We start from the raw sequence: 22,410 nt of genomic DNA on the forward strand, positions 1-22,410 counted from the left end.
GTTGTACATTCAACAAATATTTATTGAATCACTTTCCAGTGATAGGCACTTTATTCTTAGAGTATCCAAACTGACCAGAGCTGCTGAGAATGTCAGAATTGCTCACAAATATGATTCTTTTGAAGAGATGCATGTTAATATTCATTTAGGAAAATATAGAGTACTAGAAATTTTGCTGTTTCTTTGCCAATAAAATAACCTGTTTGGAGCTTCAGATACTCTGTTTTGCAGTAATGAGTTATTCAGGTGTACTATGTGTATACCTTTAATTTTACAAGAATACTGTATTTATGTAGTTTTGAAGGCTTTCCTCAGAGGTGAAAATTAAGGTAGAAATTTGCATTAGTCTCCCAAAAGCCTTCTGAAGGGAGCATTGCTATTATCTCCATTTTTAGGTGGGAAAAAAAAAAAAAAACTTAGACACAGAAACTGTAGCCACTTAGTGTGAGAAGGAGAATCAGACTCTAGAAATCTTTAGTAGCAGAGCCCATTTCCATGGAGTCTGCAGTGACCTGTTACCTTGGGTTGATTATCAGGTCCATCCTATTATAAAGCCATTAAATGAGTGAGGTTTTTTTGCCTCCATCCACTCTCGCCCCCACAACCTCAGATCTTTGTAAAAGTAATAACACTTCACATTTGATAGTTTTCTAATACATTACAATCTCATTTGATCCCAGCAACAGTCTTGTAAAGCAGACTAATCATATGGCATCTTGGTAAGCTAACACAAAGCCCTGGCCCAGGAGATAGGAATCCCAGGTTGTCTCTCAATACTCGCTCTGTGACACTGGGCAGGTCATTCACATCTTTGGGCCCCAATTTCCCCATCAGTAACCCACACTGGAACTCTTAAGTCCTTTCCAATCCTAACGTTCTATGATTTGTCCATTTGACAGATGCAGTGACTGAGATTCAGAGAAGTCATTTGCCCAACGTTGTATCGCTAATAATGAGCAAAACTTGAGTTTGGGGCCAACTTTCCTGCTTCCAGATGCATCCTTCTCACAGTTTCATAGTGCTCCAGGAAGTTTCACACAGGGGTTAAGAGCATGGATTTTGAAACCAAACTTCTTGTGTGTGAATCCCAGCTCTACTTATTCTATCTCTGCCTCAGTTTCCTCATCTGAAACTGAAACCAATCCAGTACTTATAAGTTTATTTAAGAAAATTAAAGAATTAAAATATGTAAACATAAATAAGCTTAAAAGAGCCTGGCAAACAGTGAGTCCTACATCTCTTTGCCATTGTAATTATTATTATCATTTATATTATTTTTATTTTCTTTGCCCCATTTCCCATGAGCTTGAGACTGCCCTCCCCAGCAGAGTCACTTATTCCTCCCCTTTTCCTGGGCTCCAGAAATACAGCTTCTTATTGAGAGAACTGAGAAATGTATCCTAAGCAAATAAAAGAAGTTGCACATTTGCATTTTAACAGGGACTTTCAGGAGATAATAATCACCTTACCATTTCTTGGGTCTTCACTATGTGTCAGGCACTGTGCTAATAACCACTTTGGAAATTTAAAAGAACAAAGCTAATGGCGGGCACTTTTAGGGAGATATTTTATAATGAGGATCCCACCGTGTCCTTAAATTATCACCCAGGTTTCCACCAGCTTCTATAATTGAGCCTTTCTGTTGCCTATTTCTTCTCTAAGGGAGTCACACTCTGCTTTTTGATCCTGCTGTCACCAAATTTAAAATTTTCTTCACAGGATTGCAGTAGAGGCTAATTTGAATCTCAACATAATTATTTCTAGAGCCCAAAGATCCTAACAGCAAAAGAATCACAAACACTCAGGAAACCACACCGCCACACACACTCTTTGTTTAAAGAGAAGTAAACTCTGTCTAGTGTAGAAGTTACCAGAATAATCTCAGAGGCATGTTATAAATGAAGTGGAGCTTCTGTCTCTCAGTAGAATTGGTTTCGTTGCTGCCACCAGGCTGTTGCTTAGGTCGATGGGGAGGTCACCCAGTGGAGACCGTAGCTAAGCAGAGGATGTGAAGACTTGCCAGTCTGGCTGCCAGTCTGACTTGGAATGTCTTTGTAAGGGCAAAAGGAAAACAGTTTTAATTTTTAAAACTATAGTCAATCTCAACCTGCTCAGCCTGAAACCTCCCCTGTGCTCTGATTTGACATCCAGGTCCTTCAGGAGAATGGATTGAAGAACTCACGGAGAAACCCCAGCACGTGAGTGTCCACGTCCTAAGCTCAACCACTGCCTTGATGTCCTGGACGTCTCCCCAAGAGAACTACAATGGCACCATCGTGTCTGTGGTGTCCCTCACCTGCCAGAAACAAAAGGAGAGCCAGAGGCTGGAAAAGCAGTACTGCACTCAGGTAAAGGAAAGGAAGGACCCGTCAGGCTCACTCACCTCCTGCAGCCCAGCCTCACAGGAGATGCCAGGGTGCCACCGTGGCAAGCAGCTGTGCCAAGGTCTCCCTGGTACATCATGGATACAGGAGCCAGGAAGTCAATACGCAAGGCTCTGCGATCACAGTCACCTTCCTTTCCCGTCTTCCTTTTACTTCCATTCCTCATTCAAGAACATATCCTGAGCACCTGTGATGTGCTGGGTACTGGGGGAGATGGTGGGAATCTAGACAATTTTTATACATCCTGCTCTTGCTGACTTTATAGTCTAGAGAGAACAATAGTAAGAACGCATGTTATTACTGCAGAGTATAAGACCTAGGCTAAAAGTAAGTGATGGTGGGGCTATATGAATTCACAGAAAGAAGGGCATGAATAAATATGGATTGGGGCAAAAGGATTTGAAAACTAATCAGAAGAACTTTACCTTCTAGGGGAGGAGACATGAAGCAGAAGGTTTAGCGGAGATTTGTTTACTTGGTGCAGATTTTTTATTTTTTCTATTTTTCCTTGTTGTCTTAACTATAAAGGTAATACATGCTCACTGAAAAAAACCAATGAAAAAACTTCAGGTACATAAAGTGAAAAACAATCTCCTCACTAATATAAATGGAGACTTTTAAAGGACAAATAGCAGTTAGCTGAGTGAAAGGGGTAGGTGGGGGAGGTGGAGAAACCTGGGAATCTGTAGTTCTGGGCGTGACTACCAGAATGAATTGCCATGCCCCGTCATCAGTTCTGAATGAAACCACCAACCTGGGCATCTAAGCAGACTTTGCTCTCAGATGCCCTGAATACATCCACTGGAAGCCTGCAGCCAGTCCTATTTTCCTAAACCTGGTTTTACTTTTTTTTTTTTTCCATAAGATCAAAGAAACTGATTCTTAGTGTCTTACAAACACAATACTTTAAAAATTAGAGTGTAACTGCTTTACAATGTTGTGTTAGTTAATGCTGTACAATGAACTGAATCAGCTATATGTATACATATATCTCCTCCCTCTTAAACCTCCCTCCACCACCTCCCCCGCATCCCACCCCTCTGGGCCATCACAGAGCATCCCGCTGAGCTCCCTGTGCTATACAGCTGCTTCCCACTAGTTGTCTGTTTAGCATATGGTAGTGTATATAGCAGCAGCAGCAGCAGCAGCAGCAGTGTATATATGTCAAAGCTGTTCTCTCCGTTCATCTCACACTCCCTACCCCATGTCCACATATGCATTCTCTACTTCTGCTTCTCTATTCCTGACCTGCAAACAGGCTCATCTGTACCATCTCTCTAAATTCCGTATATATGCATTAATATACTTTATTTCAAACACAATCTTTTCTTGCTTAAAGGCAAAAAAAGTTTAATTATTAATTTATGTGGAGTATGCTGGAAATAGAATATGCACTCAAAACAGGTGTTTGCTGTGTGGAAGCTATTTGGAGTGTTTCCATTTATTCCATTAAAATCAGGCATTTCGTGCAATTCAAAGGGTGAGAAATTTTAAATTAAGAAGATGAATTCGGGAATCATGGCCTTTGGAGCTCTCAAAAACCCTAGAGAGCTGAGATAAGCCCAGCATGAAGATGAGGCTACCCTCTCGGCTTGAATTAAAGAGTAAACACGCTAAACAGATTAACTAGTCATCACAGCTCACTGTGCAGTTTATTAGCTTCCTTCCCTGAGTGTACCCAGCACGACTGACTCTTCACATTGATAGAAAATGTGTTGTGCCCCAGAACATGACTAGAACTTGACTGCTCTCAGGTATGATTTTTCTTCTTCCCTCTAATGTTACATATAAGTTACATATCTTAAGTTACATATCTTATACATAGAAGTGTTAGTGTTAGTCGCTCAGTTCAGTTCAGTTCAGTTTAGTCACTCAGTGGTGTCCAACTCTTGCAACCCCATGGACTGTAGCACGCCAGGCTCCCTGTCCATCACCAACTCCTGGAGTTTACCCAAACTCATGTCCATTGATCAGTGATGCCATCCATCCATCTCATGTCTGTCATGAGATGTCTGTCCCCTTCTCCTCCTGCCCTCAATCTTTCCCGGCATCAGGGTCTTTGCAAATGAGTCAGCTTTTCACATCAGGTGGCCAAAGTATTGGAGTTTAAGCTTCAACATCAGTCCTTCCAATGAAGACCCAGGACTGATCTCCTTTAGGATGGACTGTTGGATCTCCTTGCAGTCCAAGAGACTTTCAAGAATCTTCTCCAACACCACAGTTCAAAAGCATCAATTCCTCAGTGCTCAGCCTTCTTTATAGTCCAACTCTCACATCTATACATGACTACTGGAAAAACCATAGCCTTGACTAGATGGACCTTGGTTGACAAAGTAATGTCTCTGCTTTTTAATATGCTGTCTAAGTTGGTCATAACTTTCCTTCCAAACAGTAAGCATCTTTGAATTTCATGGCTGCGATCACCATCTGCAGTGATTTTCAGTTCAGTTCAGTCACTCAGTCGTGTCCGACTCTTTGCAACCCCGTGAATCGCAGCACGCCAGGCCTCCCCGTCCATCACCAACTCCCAGAGTTCACCCAGACTCACATCCATCGAGTCAGTGATGCCATCCAGCCATCTCATCCTCTGTCGTCCCCTTCTCCTCCTGCCCCCAATCCCTCCCAGCATCAGAGTCTTTTCCAATAAGTCAACTCTTCGCATGAGGTGGCCAAAGTACTGGAGTTTCAGCTTTAGCATCATTCCTTCCAAAGAAATCCCAGGGCTGATCTCCTTCAGAATGGACTGGTTGGATATCCTTGCAGTCCAAGGGACTCTCAAGAGTCTTCTCCAACACCACAGTTCAAAAGCATCAATTCTTCGGTGCTCAGCCTTCTTCACAGTCCAACTCTCACATCCATACATGACCACAGGAAAAACCATAGCCTTGACTAGACGAACCTCTGTTGGCAAAGTAATGTCTCTGCTTTTGAATATGCTATCTAGGTTGGTCATAACTTTCCTTCCAAGGAGGAAGCATCTTTTAATTTCATGGCTGCAGTCACCATCTGCAGTGATTTTGAAGCCCAGAAAAATAAAGTCTGACACTGTTTCCACTGTTTCCCCATCTATTTCCCATGAAGTGATGGGACTGGATGCCATGATCTTCGTTTTCTGAATGTTGAGCTTTAAGCCAACTTTTTCACTCTCCACTTTCACTTTCATCAAGAGGCTTTTGAGTTCCTCTTCCCTTTCTGCCATAAGGGTGGTGTCATCTGCATATCTGAGGTTATTGATATTTCTCCCGGCAATCTTGATTCCAGCTTGTGTTTCTTCCAGTCCAGCATTTCTCATGATGTACTCTGCATATAAGTTAAATAAGCAGGGTGACAATATACAGTCTTGACGTACTCCTTTTCCTATTTGGAACCAGTCTGTTGTTCCATGTCCAGTTCTAACTGTTGCTTCCTGACCTGCATACAAATTTCTCAAGAGGCAGATCAGGTGGTCTGGTATTCCCATCTCTTTCAGAATTTTCCACAGTTTATTGTGATCCACACAGTCAAAGGCTTTGGCATAGTCAATAAAGCAGAAATAGATGTTTTTCTGGAACTCTCTTGCTTTTTCCATGATCCAGCGGATGTTGGCAATTTGATCTCTGGTTCCTCTGCCTTTTCCAAAACCAGCTTGAACATCTGGAGGTTCACGGTTCATGTATTGCTGAAGCCTGGCTTGGAGAATTTTGAGCATTACTTTTCTAGTGTGTGAATTGAGTACAATTGTGCGGTAGTTGGAGCATTCTTTGGCATTGTCTTTCTCAAGGATTGTAATGAAAACTGACCTTTTCCAGTCCTGTGGCCACTGCTGAGTTTTCCAAATTTGCTGGCATATTGAGTGCAGCACTTTCACAGCATCACCTTTTAGGATTTGAAATAGTTCAACTGGAATTCCTTCACCTCCACTAGCTTTGTTTGTAGTGATGCTTCCTAAGGCCCACTTGACTTCACATTCCAAGATGTCTGGCTCTAGGTGAGTGATCACACCATCATGATTATCTTGGTCATGAAGGTCTTTTTTGTATAGTTCTGTGTATTCTTACCATCTCTTCTTAATATCTTCTGCTTCTGTTAGGTCCATACCATTTCTGTCCTTTATCGAGCCCATCTTTGCATGAAATGTTCCCTTGGTATCTCTAATTTTCTTGAAGAGATCTCTAGTCTTTCCCATTCTATTGTCTTCCTCTATTTCTTTGCATTGATCGCTGAGGAAGGCTTTCTTGTCTCTCCTTGCTATTCTTTGGAACTCTGCATTCAAATGGGTATATCTTTCCTTTTCTCCTTTGCTTTTGGCTTCTCTTCTTTTCACAGCTATTTTTAAGGCCTCCTCAGACACCCATTTTGCTTTTTTACATTTCTTTTTCATGGTGATGGTCTTGATCCCTGTCTCCTGTACAATGTCACAAACCTCTGTCAATAGTTCATCAGGCACTTTGTCTATCTGATCTAGTCCCTTAAATCTATTTCTCATTTCTCGCTCAGTTGTGTGCAACTCTTTGCGACCTCATGGACTCTAGCCCACCAGGATCCTCTGTCCATGGGATTTTCCAGGCAATAATACTGGAGTGGGTTACCATTTCCTCCTCCATATACATAGAAGCCAAAGGCTAAAAGTGTAGAGAGATATTGTAAATTATATATGAACCAGAAAAGTCTGGTCTAATTGCTTGCTGACAGTGGCTTCTTTGAAACGCAAATGTGAAACTGTTGAAGATTGTAGGCAAGGAGGGAAAGTAGAGGGCAGAAACTGGACCACTGTTCTAGGTGTTACCTCAGTTACCAGAAGAGGATTGTGGTAGTATTACATCATTACATCATCATCATCATCACACACACCTATATTTTCAAAGAAGGAAACATCAGTTCAAAAATCTCAAAAATTGGCCTAGAGAGGAATCCAGAATATGCTCTCACCAACACTGGTCTGACTTAGGTTATTTCTTAAAGCAACCATTATCCAGAGGGAAAGAAATTATAATATTTCTTCAGTTCTCTTTTCAGTGGTATGGTGATTATGTTAAATCGAAAATTCAAAATGCAGCTCAAAAATAAGAGTGATTCTAAAGTCAAACAGATGAATAATTAACCACAATGTTTTATTCTCTCATACTTTCCTTCTCCCTACTTTTTCCCTACCGCCATCTCATCACCTGTACCACAGGATCACTGCTTTATCGATTACCATCACCCATGAGATTCGGTGCTAGTTCCCCTGCTCCTCCCCACAGTTTCATTGATTTGTTTTCTAGGAGGTTCTGTGTGAGATGCTAGAAGTAAGAACAAATTTGATTTGAGCCTTGATTTCATGAAGCTTAGAGTCTAGCCTTGCATGTAGATATCTTGAAGTGAAGTGAAGTAAAAACTCACTCAGTCATGTCCAACTCTTTGCAACCCCCACAGACTGTAGCCCACAAGGCTCATCTGTCCAAGGAATTCTCCAGGCAAGAATACCAGAATAGGTAGCCACTCCCTTCTCCACGGGATCTTCCTGATTCAGGGATCAAACCCAAGTCTCCTGCATTGCAGGCAGATTCTTTACCATCTGAGCCACCAGGGAAGCCCCTTGGTACCTCTCAATTTGAATTTGTCCTCATTAAGTGTATGTACTTCATGTCTGGTTGCTGTTTTGTGTGAGTTCATACGTGAATATTCATGAGAAAGAGAGTTTTGTAATATGTCCCTGTTAACAAGCATTGTATTCAAGCTATTCACTAATATGCCTGTGAAAATGCAGTAAGCATAATAAAGCCAGTGCTCAGTGTCATATAAAGGACTCTCCAAAGACTTACACACAATTACAAATTTCAGAATAAAGAAGCATCATGTAATATATGGATGTATATTTAATATCTTTTAAAGGCCAAGTCCATTCTTTTTACCATTTTTTAAATTTTTATCTTCACACATGGCATGTGGGATCTTAGTTCTCCAACTAGGGCTCAAACATGTGCTCCAGCAGTGGAAGCATGGAGTCTTAACCACTGGACCACCAGGAAAGTCCCAATGTACATTTATTTTTACATGTGGTCTGCTTGGTCCATATGTGTTTGGTGACAATTTACAGGAGTGTATAATAACTAAGTGACTAAATTGGAAAGAAAGACCAATCAGTCAATCAGTTTGTTAGCTTTACAAATGAGGAAATGATAGAGCTAAGAGGGTGAATATTGAAGGGACCTGCCTGCCGTCACACAACTGATTAGTATCAGAGCTGAGACCCCATCTCAAGTGATTTGACTTCTGGGAGAGAACTTTTTCTTGTGCATTACAGATGATACACTAGGAGAAGGTCATCCTCACCACTCATCCTGATGGAGTCAAGAGTGTTGACTAAAAGCAGAGACTCTAGACTCAAACAGAATTGAGTTTCAGACCTGATTTTAGCAGCTACCAGCTCTGAGTTCTTTCTTTCTAAGTCTTACCATCTGAATCTGTAATAGAAGGAGAAGCATATCCTACCTCATAGAGCTGTAATAAAAATAAGAGGACTTGATGCTTAATGCCATGTTTGGAACATACCAATAGTAAGGTGTGCTGGAAATTAACTTTTATTATTATGCAGACCTAACTGAATACTTTTTGTGTCAAGGGAAGAAGATGAAGAGGTTCTAGAGATTCTCCATAGAAACTGAGTAACTATAATAAGTATACAGAAAGATGTCACGGAAAGAGGATTCCATAATATATACATAAGACCATTTCTGGGGAATTCCCTTGTGGTGCAGTGGTTAGAACTCCAAGCTTCCACTGCCAGGGCCCAGGTTCAATCCCTGGTTGGGGAACTAAAATCCCAGAAGCCATGTGGTTCAGCCAAAGAAAGAGAGAAGACCATTTCAGACTTAAAAGAACTCTCATCTAGTTTAACCTCCTTGTTTATATTTCCTATGCTGTATGGTGTATCTTTCCTCCATTTCTTTAGCTGAGAAAGGATAGGGCCAGGGCCTAGATGGAAATGCATTGGGCTGGACTGAATTCTTTGGAATGGAGACAAAGCCAGTCAGAAATAAGAGATAGGAAATACTGGAATGCAAACATGGGGTGAAAATTGGAGAAGGAGTGTGGAGTAATCCTCTAGAGAACGAAACATGTTATTTAGTAAGTAGAGTATTACTACTTGGGGCTCTCCATGTGGTGCTAGTGGTAAAGAACCCACCTGCCAATGAAGGAGAGGTAAGAGACGCAGGCTCAGTCCCTTTGTTGGGAAGATCCCCTGGAGTAAGAAATGACAACCCATTCCACTATTCTTGCCTGGAGAATCCCATGGACAGAGGAGCCAGGCAGGCTATGGTCATAGGGTTGCAAAAGAGTAAGACACGGCTGAAGCGACTTAACACTAGTATAGGAATATTTCCCCTGCCCACCTCCAATCCACCGCTAAGCAGGTCCAGGATAAAGAAAAAGGTATGAAGGAATAGAAGTGATGTAGGTGCCTCAGTAAATATTTTAAAAGTAGGAGGAAATTAGTATTTATATTAATAATTTGTGACTAAAGTCAAGTTCAATATCATTTGCCCTCCTCTCACTTTTTTAGTAGTGTGATACATATACACATTATTGGTTCTTATTTTTTTTTAAGGCAGTGTAATTTTCCTGGCATGAATTTATTAGGATAGCATATTTAAGTGGTTATAATTCCAGGAAGTCATTTGAATAATTAGAATCAACCACTGCCTAAAATATTATCAAACCAAAGAAACTTTACCATCACCCTGAAACAATCTACCCTCTGTGTGTTTTTCGAGATACTCGAAATGAAAGCAAGGTTACATTGGCAGGTATGTTCACATGTTAACAATTGTTAAGTTTAAAGGAAAAGTTTGGAGCAATATTTATGGTATAACACCTGTATGGTTCAATACTTAATTGTTTATGGATATATGTATCAAAGAAGGTCTAGAAGACTGCCCCCCAAAATGTGGGAAGTGGTGAGAGGAGACCAGAAAGGCTACAAATTGACCTCATTTGCTCTTCTACAGTGTGACCAGTTTTAACAATGAGCACTATTAGTTTTACCACTTAAAATGTGTTAAGTACTAGAATAAATCCCACTTGATCGTGGTGAATGATCCATTTTATGTATTGTTGAATTCAGTTTGCTAATATTTTGTTGAGAATTTTTGCATCTATAGTCATCAAAGATATTGGCCTGTAATTTTCTCTCTTGGTTTTGGTATCAGGGTAATGGTAGTCCTGTACAATGAATTTTTGGAATAGTTTGAGAAGGATAGGTATTAACTTTTCTTTATATATTTGGCAGAATTCCCCTGTGAAACTGTCTAATACTGGACTTTTGCTTGCTGGGAGATTTTTTTTTATTACAAATTCAGTTTCACTACTAGTGATCAGCCTGTTCCAGTTCTTCCTGATTCAGTCTTGGCAGGTTGTCACAGTGGCCTTGTAAAGTGCTTGCTGCTGTGTCTTGGTGCTTTGCCCATATCATGGAGTGGAGGTCACGATGCTAGGCTTCCAGTCCCAACACTGATCCAAATATGTGACCTTGGCTATTCTGTAGCTTTACCTTCTTGATCTACTAAATGAGAGATTTGGACTAGATAATCTCTGAGGTCATTTCCATCACTATAATTAGATATTTTATGCTTCTAAGTGTTGAGAGACTAAAGACATTCCTGCACAGATCTTTGTATGTAATCAGCTGACACTACAATTTAGGATGTCAGACTATCCTTATTTTATTGCTGATTTGATTTTGGTTAGAGGCTGATGTGTCTCTAGTGTACATAATTACAATTGACATTGATGGGTATAGAGCAGTTCACAAGGCTTATTAAAGCCAGCCATAGAATTTGAATGTTCTGGGTTCCCTTCAGCCTTCTCATAAACTATAAATCATCCTAATGTTGAAACTTGACCTTCCTCAGCATGAATAAAGGCTTCTGGATTTCAAAGGCATTTGTGAGTTTGCAGTGCCCCTGAATACAATGTTATCCTGTGAGTCACATGCTGAAACCCAGTTCTAAATAGATCTTATTGGGTGTTTGGTTTAAAGGTGAACTCAAGCAAATCTATTATTGAAAATCTCGTTCCTGGTGCCCAGTACCAGGTTGTGATGTACCTAAGAAAAGGCCCTTTGATTGGACCACCTTCAGATCCTGTGACATTTGCTATTGGTAAGTTGCCAGCCACAAGAAAAATACCTTTATCAGAGTACTGTTTGGAGGGGTGCCATGTCTAAGTTCGAGTCATTATCATCGGTTATGGGAGGTCCATACTTGTTCTCCCAATATTCAACCTTCAGAGTAATTAATGACCACAATTGTATACCTGGAAGACATCCTTAGCATTCATTACTTAGGAAAAAGAAAATCTCAGGCAAATATGGTTAGTTTTCAATGATTGTATCAAAAAAGTGAAATACCTAGTTAGTCAGTAAGTAGAGATGTGAAGCCATTGTTAAGATATTAAACATTCCTTCTTGACTTTCTTTTTTCACTCCCCTCCCTTCTTCTTAGTTCCAACTGGAATAAAAGACTTGATGCTCTATCCCCTGGGTCCTACAGCAGTCGTTTTGAGCTGGACCAGGCCTTACTTAGGAGTGTTCAGAAAATATGTGGTCGAAATGTTTTATTTCAACCCTACAACAATGACATCAGAATGGACAACCTACTATGAAATAGCAGCGACTGTCTCCTTAACTGCCTCAGTGGTAATTTTCCTTAACCGGCTGTCACATTTTCCTGTGTCAACATGCATTCACATACCAACTGTGTCTGAAAAAATTATTATGTAAACTAGATCATTTGTAAACACATGCAGGTAACTTGCTACTTTCAAGTTTGGGATTGTTTTAGCTCTTAATTTTATTTTTGTATTTTGAGAAAGAAAACTGTGTGAAACTGGCTTTCACTCTTAATTGAGTGTATTTGCTAATCCCCAATTTAGTAGACCTGTCACATGCTTGCTTCTTTGGTGGCTCAGCTGGTAAAGAATCTGCCTGCAATGTGGGAGACCTGTGTTGGATCCCTGGGTGGGAAAGATCCCCTGGAGGAGGGCATGGTAACCCACTCCAGTACTCTTTGCCTGGAGAACCCCCACGGACAGAGGAGCCTGGTGGGCTATATAGTCCATGGGGTCGCAAAGAGTCGGACATGACTGAGCAACTAAGCACATCACATGCTTATTGTTTCTTTCTGCTCCTAAAACAGAAAACACATTTTCCTTTAGTTATTCAGTAGTGAGTGGACACTTCTTAACTTGAGTGATGACTATTCTTGACATCAACAAATCAGTTAAATACCTGCAATGTCAGACCATTAGTGATGGTCTTCAAATGAGCAGGTAAAGATTGCTCTTTTGGAATAAGTTTAGAAGTACAGGTTATCTACAGGTCACACAGAAAGCAAACAACTGTCCACTACTCAGCTGACAACACTCATGATTGCCACCCAGTATGAACACATGCTAACAGTCCAAGATGAGAGAATGTAGAATTGTGAAAGATCATGTCTTAGAAATAGGAAGATGTGTCCATCCAGTCACTTACAATTAAGTACCAGTTCACTTGTGTAATTTAAGAAACTGCAAATGAAAACCCATTTTCAAACTATCTGTATCTTCGAATAATTGTTTCAGTTCAGTTCAGTTCAGTTCAATCGCTTAGTCGTATCCGACTCTTTGCGACCCCACGAATCACAGCACGCCAGGCCTCCCTGTCCATCACCAACTCCCGGAGTTCACTGAGACTCATGTCCATCGAGTCAGTGATGCCATCCAGCCATCTCATCCTCTGTCGTCCCCTTCTCCTCCTGCCCCCAATGCCTCCCAGCATCAGAGTCTTTTCCAATGAGTCAACTCTTCGCATGAGGTGACCAAAGTACTGGAGTTTCAGCTTTAGCATCATTCCTTCCAAAGAAATCCCAGGGCTGATCTTCAGAATGCACTGGTTGGATCTCCTTGCAGTCCAAGGGAGTCTCAAGAGTCTTCTCCAACACCACAGTTCAAAAGCATCAATTCTTCAGCTCTCAGCCTTTTTCACAGTCCAACTCTCACATCCATACATGACCACAGGAAAAACCATAGCCTTGACTAGATGAACCTTTGTTGGCAAAGTAATTTAAGAAACTGCAAATGAAAACCCATTTTCAAACTATCTGTATCTTCGAATAATTGTTTAAATTGTGTTAAATTTATGAGTATCATTTTATTTACATCTCACTTCATTCCAAAGAGAATATTTTAATGGAAAATTTGAGAAGCACAAAATCATCTGTAGACAGTCAGGTTCCTCTGTCCATGGGATTTCCCAGGCAGCAATACTGGAGCGGGTTGCCATTTCCTTCTCCAGAGGATCTTCCCAACCCAGGATTGAAGCTGCATTTCCTGCATTGACAGGCAGACTCTTTACCACTGAGCCACCAGGGAGGCCTCCCAAAGGCACAGAAAGGAAATTAAAAATTACTCATTTTTTCATAGCCTAAGAGAAATATATAACTCTATTCCAAAAATATGATTTTCCTTCTGGGCCTTTTTCTTCTTGCTTTTTTTAGAGGATAGCGAATCTGTTGCCAGCATGGTACTACAACTTTCGAGTTACCATGGTAACGTGGGGAGACCCGGAACTCAGCTGCTGTGACAGGTCCACTATAAGCTTCATAACAGGTGAGTGTGTGGGAAGTGGCCCCATGAGAGCAGATGCCTATTTTGAGGGAGTTCTGAAGGGGCTTATCTCCAGAAAATGGCAGTCCTTCACCCAGGACCAATTGAACATCACTTTCATGGAAGATGCTGCTGCTGCAGCTGCTGAGTCGCTTCAGTCGTGTCCAACTCTGTGCGACCCCATAGACGGCAGCCCCCCTGGCTCCTCTGTCCCTGGGATTCTTCAGGCAAGAACACTGGAGTGGGTTGCCATTTTCTTCTCCAATGCATGAAAGGGAAAAGTGAAAGGAAAGTCTCTCAGTCGTGTCCGACTCTGTGCGACCCCATAGACGGGCAGCCCACCAGGTTCCTCCGTCCATGGGATTTTCCAGGCAAGAGTACTGGAGTGGGGTGCCATTTACTTTTCTGTTCATGAAGATGATACACTTGATTCTGAAAGTTCATGATTTGTTTAAATGATAGCCTTTAAAAATTAAAATGCAATTTTTCTCTGAGTTACTGTCCTTGATTTCTTTTTATCCTGAGTCACTGCCCTTGATTTATGCACCACTGTTAGGAATTGATTAGAATCGAGATGTAACAGGCAGAGCTTTCAGCTTCACACCGCACTGAATTGATTTTATCCATTTGATAATTGTATTTGCTAGAGTGCCTCCATTTCCTTATTAATTAAGCCATTTGTAAAGTCACAGGCTGACTGCAGTATGGTCCACGGCAGGAATTAAAACAGGCTTGCAGACTTGTAGACTTGGGTGTGAGTCACAACTTTGCTGCCTTCTACCTGTAAACTCCAGCAATTCTTCTAAGCCTCAGGTTTTTTCAGTTGTAAAATAAGGATAATAATAGTATCTATTATCTGTTACTATTAACTATTACTAGGTCCCAATTAAATAAGCTATTTAGCAAAATACATGACCCAGACTTAAAGTACTTACAATACTATTAGTGATGGATCCTCAGAACCTTAAGTTATGTATTAATAGTTCACTATCATATGTCAGAGACAGCAGAGGTGGGCAGAGGTAGCAATTAAGAAGAAATTCAACCAAGAACAGTAACCCTCGTTGTCTGAACTAAGATTGTTCAAGAACTTTTGATGAGACTGCAAAACTGTCATTAGAGTTATACTGAGAAAAGAAAAATATTGTTTAGATGAAGAATAACTGTCAAAATATTTCCCTCACCGGACAGCTAGTTTTATAGGCTTAAGATGTATCAATTAAAAAACAATGGAAAGATAGTAATCTTGTGGATTCTTATACAGTTAACTTACATAGTTCACAGCTTTTCTTTACTGGCCAATGTCTGGTACTTCCTTTGTTCCAGATGTTAATGGTAATATTAGAGTAGGAGAATGAAAGGCCACCGTAAAAAGAGAAAATGCCAATTATTTGACAAGCCCTGTGTTAGGCTTTTTGAGTACATTAATAATCACATATTTAATTATAATTAAACTTCACTGTGTGAGTAATTCATACACTTAACTTGATTGAGATGAGTGGTCTGAGAATGCTCTTTCCTTGTCAGAAGGAGAAGCTGTCTAGAAAAAGCCCAGACTTCACATCTGATCACTTATTGAGCAGATCTGACCTTGCTAATTTCCAGCTACAAAACTTTGAGCAAATTAACTTAAGGATCCTGAATTTCTATTTTCTCACCAGTAAGACTGAAAATATTGCCTAACAGGTGGCTAATTGGACAAAATTAACTGTCTTAGAACTCACTGCAGTGTCGGGAAACTACCTGGGCAGAGGCTCTGTGGTATCTCCCAGGGGTGACATCAGAAATGAAGTATTAATAGGATTTGGAGTTCTGGACCCAAGTGCTTTAGGTGTGCCTTTCAAAGCTGGAACCACCTGGGAATAGGCAGAAATCATGAGATAACAGTTTAGGTGGACAAAGCAAGTGTGCATTCATAAACTTTGGTTAGTAAGCAAGCTACTTGCCTAGGTAAGCAGTCTGTTGTCTCCAATGAATTGATCTTTGGGAATTTCTGATTTTTTCCTGGGATCAACTACTAAGTCATGCTGACACTGGCAGTCCACAGTCTTACCTAAGCATATCGACACAGATGGCCTCAATTTCCATATCTATAAAATGGGCATAGGGACTTCTTTGGTGGTCCCGTGGCCAAGACTCCGTTGCTCCCAATGCAGGGAATTCAGGTTGCATCCCTGGTCAAGGAACTAGATCCCACATGCCCCAACTAAAGATCCTGCATGCTGCAAATGAGACCCAAGGCAATCAAATAAATAAGCAAATAATTTTTAAATGGGCATAATAATACCTCACAGGGTAGTGTGAGAATTAAATCATGCAATCTAAATTGTTATTAAAACATATGTGGTACCTGAGCTTTATTTCTATAACTATATCTAAAACTATTTGAAATTTTAGCCTTTTTAGGGGCAAGGGGCGCTTTCTTCCCTCATTTCAATTTTAAAGCAAATAAAGATCTGATACTTCACTTTCATATGCTTTTTAATCGTAATCCAAATTGACAAATTGTGTAGTATAAGAGAAAATAGGAATAAAATATTTGAATAATGGCTGATTTTTAGGCTTCAAGTCTACCATCTGGCAGGCAACTTGTCTGCAAGTCAAGTTCATAATTATACTAGTGTACCAAGTAATGTTTAATAAACAAATAGTGACATCTGGTGGTCTTTCAGCAATACACTGGATTTGAAAGCAACAACATGAAGGAGAATGATCTGAAGACTTGGTACTTGTGATGGGGAGACGTATATGTCTGGCTTTTTAATTTTATTTTTTTAACTCTTTATTTTGTACCGGGGTATAGCCAGTTAACAATGTTGTGATAGTTTCAAGTGAACAGCAAAGGAACTCAGCCATACTTATACATATATCCATTCTCCACCCAAACTCCCCTCCTTTCCAGGCTGCCACATAAGCAGAGTTCCATGTGCTATACAGCAGGTCCTTGTTGGTTATCTATTTTAAATATAGCAGTGTGTACATGTCCATCCCAAACTCCCTATAATTTTAAATGTGTCTTGTCTTCACTCAAATTAGAACATGAGAATATACCCTTTGAAGAAGCATTAAGCATAGGTACTTGTAAATAATGAAGTATGTACAAATATGTTAAGCCAGGGTTATTATGCTTTATTAGAATTTTCTGCATTATGATATGGGTTTGTGCTACTTGTTATAGATATTGTTGACAATTTAAAATTTTCATTGTCAAACATATAGAAATGCTATTCATACACAGTATGAAACAGAAATGTATTTTTTACTCTGTTAAAATCTCTTCAGTAAACAATTATTCTGAAACATATATATGAATATTCATTATATGTATTACGGCATGTTGAAAAAAATGTCTTTTTTTTCCATTATGATTTATTATTTTATTTATTTATTTTTGGCTGTCCTGGGTCTCTGTTGCTGCACGCAGGCTTTCTTAGTTGCAGTGAGTGGGGCTACTCTTCATTGCAGCGTGTGGGCTTCTTACTGCAGTAGCCTCACTTGTGGATCACATGTTCTAGGTACATGGGCTCAGTAGTCATGGCATTTGGGCTTAGTTGCTCCCCAGCATGAGGGATCTTCCTGGACCGGGGATCAAACTCATTTTTCCTACATTGGCAGGTGGATTCTTTACCACTGAGCTTCCAGGGAAGCCCCAAAATAAGTCTTTTTTAATATGTAGAAATTCTCCTCCAACCATTAGTTGATTTGGGGCTGAATCATGCAAAGAAAACTTGCTTGGCTATATTCAAGATCACATGGAATTTAAATTCAACTGTCTATGTGCTTGCTGAAATCTTCAGAATTATCAGTTACTTTTAAAAAATAATTAAAGTATGCTTTCAGAACTTATGTATTACAAAGCTTGTGATGAAATCTCGTCCCCTACTGGGATTCTTAAAAATTTAAATGTGTAAGATTATAAAATAAATTAATAAACTTGGTGTTAGAATTTAGCTTTGAAGCATGATTTTCAAAATCCCTTCCTTCCTTTCTTTAATACTTGCTTCAGCAACTTTATTTAGAGCCCTACCTTCCACAAAGCACTGGGCTACACACTGTCAATGCCATTGTCTTGTTATCTTATGGACATATTATTTATTTTTCTGTCCCTTTACTCATTGATTCTACTGTCTATCCTGTAACCTTCTTTGCTGCCAAAATAAAAAAGATTTATTTTTACAGGACCCCAGAGTTTTCAGTACTGCTTGGAAAATAAGTTCACCAGTGCCTAATAATATTAATTTATTGATGCAGCAACAAATTAACTGAACAATTGACCCAAACAAGTTAATGTTTTAGTAATCTTATAACTGAAATTTTTGTAAAAAGGCGTGCTCTCCTCAGGCATAGTTGAGTCTGGCTGTCCTGGGTCTGAGCCACGCAAGGTAACATCCCACAGAACAACTGCCCACCTCATACCATCCAACTTCACTATATTACAGACATGTCCACGAGTCCCTAGGACTATCATGCGTGCTGTTGTGCATACATGCTAAGCCACTTCAGTTGTGTTCTAACTCTTTGCAATGCTATGGACTGTAGCCCTCCTAGTTCCTTTGTCTATGGTATTCTCCAGGCAAGAATACTGGAGTGGGCCAGTATTTCATTCCTGCCCCAGGAATGAAACTCCCATCTCTTATGTCTCCTGCATTGCCAGGCGGGTTCTTTACCACTAGTGCCACTTGGGAAGTCCATCATGAGGTGTGAATTTTAATTCTTTAAACTCTGTATAGAGTTTGGTTTCCCTGGTGGCTCAGACGGGGAGACCTGGATTTGATCCCTCTGGGGATCCCTTTGGGAAGATCCCCTGGAGAAGGGCATGGCAAGCCACTTCAGTATTATTGCCTGGAGAATCCCCATAGATGGAGGAGCCTGGCGGGCTGCAGTCCATAGAGTCACAAAGAGTTGGACGTGACTGAGTAACTAAGCTCAAGCTCTGAATGGGATTTCATGTTGTATTGATAAGTTCTTTAATTACTAGTATTCTACTAAATTAAAGTGTGTTTCTTTCCTCCATTGTAGCCCCAGTTGCTCCGGAAATCACGTCTGTGGAATATTTCAACAGTCTGTTGTACATCAGTTGGACCTACGGGGATGACACCACAGACCTCTCCCATTCTAGAATGCTCCACTGGATGGTTGTTGCAGAAGGAAAGAAGAAAATTAAAAAGAGTGTATGTTTCTTTGAGTCCCAGTATTGGGCACCTGACATTTATTTGCGTATACTATTGAAAATCATGAAGCAAACATTTACTGAGACATTAAGCAAGTGTTTGCACGCCAATTAGCACTGTTTTTGGTTCTGGAGATTGTGTGTGTGTGTGTGTGTGTGTGTGTGTGTGCATGCGTGCATGTGGATGCACGCGTGCTCATGTGCATGCTCAGTTGAGTCTAATTCTTGCAACCCCAAAGACCGTAGCCCGCCAGGCTCCTCTGTCCATGGAATTTTCCAGGCAAGAATACTGGAATGGGTTGCCATTTCCTCCCCTAGGGGATCTTAGAATCCACTCTCTCTTGAGTCTCCTGTATTGGCAGGCAGGTTTTTTTTTTTTTTTTTTAACCACTAGCACCACCTGAGAAGCCTCTCTGGAGATAGGATAGTGAACAAAATTGAAGTCCTTCTTTCACAGAGCTTACCTTTTAATTTTTAATAGTTGTAGTTGATTTCACCTATATTTAAAGTTATGATTTGAGCTTTTTCTTCGTAATACCAAACATTTTCAAGAAAATCACAGTATTTTCACTTTTTTCTCCATATGTCCCTAACACCCTCAATATTTGGAGACTTTGAAAGTACTGATTTCTCTCCTGGTTTATTAAGCTTTTTGACATTGTACTAGTTAGGGTACCAACTAAACAATTGAAATAAAAAAAATTTTTAAGATTGTGGTTTAAAAAATATCAACATCTATATCTCTCTCAAGGTGCCCAGGACTAAAGGGGTACCTCTGCCATGAGAGATTATTCAAGAGTCCAGATTTGTTCTATTTTGCTGCTCCATCTGCCACTGCGTATAGTCATCACCTGCATAGGTTAACTCCACTCACCTTTACAGCCCCATTCCAGCCTGCGGGAAGGGAAAAAGAGAGGATGTGGAGGCCCAGCACTTAAAAGGTGTCAACAAAACTCTAAGTTGACCATGGGACTTCCTCTAACAATCCATTGATTGGAATTGGGTCACATGGTCCCTACTATCAATATTAGAAACTGGGAAATGTAGTCTTTAGTTAAGAAGCCAGGTGTCTGTGGATATGGCTAAGTTTCCTCTGAGCTTCTCAGCTTGGGCTGAGCAATGTTCCTATTTTTGCAACCCAGTAATTGCTTTTTCTAAAATTTGCTGTGAATGCAAGAGGGACAAAAAAAATCATAGTAATACCTATTCCAAACAAAGGAATTAATCACAAAAAATGTTCTGATCTGTGTTGTGCTTATTTAGAGCTACCTTGTATTTGGCTCAGTTGAGGAATTTGTATCATTTTCAGAGGAAATCACATATCCATAAGGTTTAATCAGCTGTAGACTGCAGCACAGAATAGAGATGGGATGCCTGTGATAGCCCTACAGCTTGATTTTGGTGATCTTGCAGGTAACGCGCAATGTCATGACTGCAGTTCTCAGCCTGCCTCCTGGAGATATCTACAATCTCTCTGTAACTGCTTGCACAGAGAGAGGAAGTAACACCTCCATGCTCCGTCTTGTCAAGCTAGGTAAGAAGAGAACACAGGTGTGTGTGTGTGCAAGTAATCATGCTGGAGGACTAGTGTTTGTATCTCTTGGTTTAGCATGGTCTTCTCAACTCAAAGAAATGGAAAAAACTGGTTCAGTGTCTTTTATAAATGCAAAAAAAGACTTTACACTATCCAAAAAAGTACATTCAACATATGTTTCTGTGAGGACAGTGTCTACTGTGTTGGGAGAAGGGAGTTCATTGTTCATAATAAGATTAGAAGAACCACAGAGTCTTAGGATTTTAGAGCTGGAAGGACCTAGTGCAATAGTCTCAACCCTATCAGATACTATTTCCCTTTTACATAAATAAAGCTGAACTTCATAGATAAAATAATCCACATATTGATTTTTCAAATTTGATGTAGCATCCTAAGTCTACGATAAAATCAAGATAAAAGGACAATAATTTATATTAAAAAAATAACATGGATTCCCTATGTATGTGTTCAGGTACAGCTTTTCACTCTTCTAAAAGTCGTAATGGGACTACTTGATGACTATCTACAATGAAAATGAATAAATATGAGTTTGTAAGAAGTAACAAGAACTGTAGTTCTTCCATACAAGAAGGATAAAAATAAAGGAATGAACAAATTCCTATTAACTCATTTATTACTATTAATTAAAAATAAATAACTGTCAAGCTTAAGTGCAGTTGGGCCCTAGAATAAAAACTAGAGTTAGGAGAAATATTAAGAGAGTAGATATATTTGCTTATAATGAAAGAAAGTGGAAAATAATGTTGGTTAGAGTGAGGATAACATGCTAAGGAAAATGATGAGCTGTAAGGGAAAATGAGGAAATTGCGTGGTGTTAAAATAATTATATTATGAAAAGCAACTGGGAAGTGACACTATGTAATGCAAAACACATCTTCTACATTCAACAATACCATGTGTTAAAATATTTAGTTTCTGGTACTTAAAGGGACCTCAGAGATGACATCCTATAATTGGCAAAAGAGAACATATTGGCAAAAAGTTGGGTGGTAGACTTCTTGGGCAGTGTCAGTTTAAGGATAATAACCCCACAATAAATGCACATCAATATACAGTTATTACAGCAGAAACCTCATCATTTTAATCATTGAAAATAAAGCCTATACGTGACTAGATGTCATGAAATCATTTTGTGATCAATAAAAATATTGAATAATTACATTGTACACCTGAAACTAATACAATATTGTGTATCAATTATAATTCAATAAAAAATAAATTTACATACAGAGTGGCAATAAAAATATTTTCAAAACACTTAGTGCAACTTACTGACATCATCATTTCAGATGTCTGCCAGCTTGTACTCTGTGTCCGAGTCTGTCCATAAAAATCTCAAATCCTCTCTGTTAGTACTATGTTCTATGTACTGCTTAAGTGAAGATGAACCAGGGTGACTTAGTAGCAGCTTAAATACCAGGATCAGTAGTGCTGTCAGTGATGCTTTAGAAATTCTTGGAAAATCTGAGACAAAACAAAACAATATTTTCTCAGGTTTTCCACTAGTTGCATTTTCTCTATAATTCAATGCACAAGACATTAAGTTTTAAATCTTTTTTGTCTCCTATTTGCCGTGATAAGAACTAAACTCTTGCACTGAAAGCACTTAGAATTAAATAGATAATTGAAAATGCATGATGTACTAAATAGACAATCTGGTCAGTAAATTATTGAGTAGTTTTTCAGTATCACTT

At 39.7% G+C, this 22,410-nt stretch overlaps 1 protein-coding gene across 3 annotated transcripts in view; it reads left to right on the forward strand.

The window, feature by feature from the left end:
• Window positions 1-22,410, forward strand: part of PTPRO (protein tyrosine phosphatase receptor type O) — a 266,607-nt gene that overhangs the window by 167,623 nt on the left and 76,574 nt on the right. For all 3 annotated transcript variants that reach the window (XM_006052381.4, XM_006052380.4, XM_006052382.4), the window contains exons 7-12: window positions 2,152-2,348; window positions 11,386-11,506; window positions 11,849-12,042; window positions 13,883-13,994; window positions 19,011-19,162; window positions 20,575-20,695. In XM_006052381.4, the coding sequence (XP_006052443.4) occupies window positions 2,152-2,348; window positions 11,386-11,506; window positions 11,849-12,042; window positions 13,883-13,994; window positions 19,011-19,162; window positions 20,575-20,695 (897 nt within the window). The remainder of the gene's footprint in view (window positions 1-2,151; window positions 2,349-11,385; window positions 11,507-11,848; window positions 12,043-13,882; window positions 13,995-19,010; window positions 19,163-20,574; window positions 20,696-22,410) is intronic.

This window comes from Bubalus bubalis, chromosome 4 (assembly GCF_019923935.1).
Source record: "Bubalus bubalis isolate 160015118507 breed Murrah chromosome 4, NDDB_SH_1, whole genome shotgun sequence".
Taxonomy (NCBI): domain Eukaryota; kingdom Metazoa; phylum Chordata; class Mammalia; order Artiodactyla; family Bovidae; genus Bubalus; species Bubalus bubalis.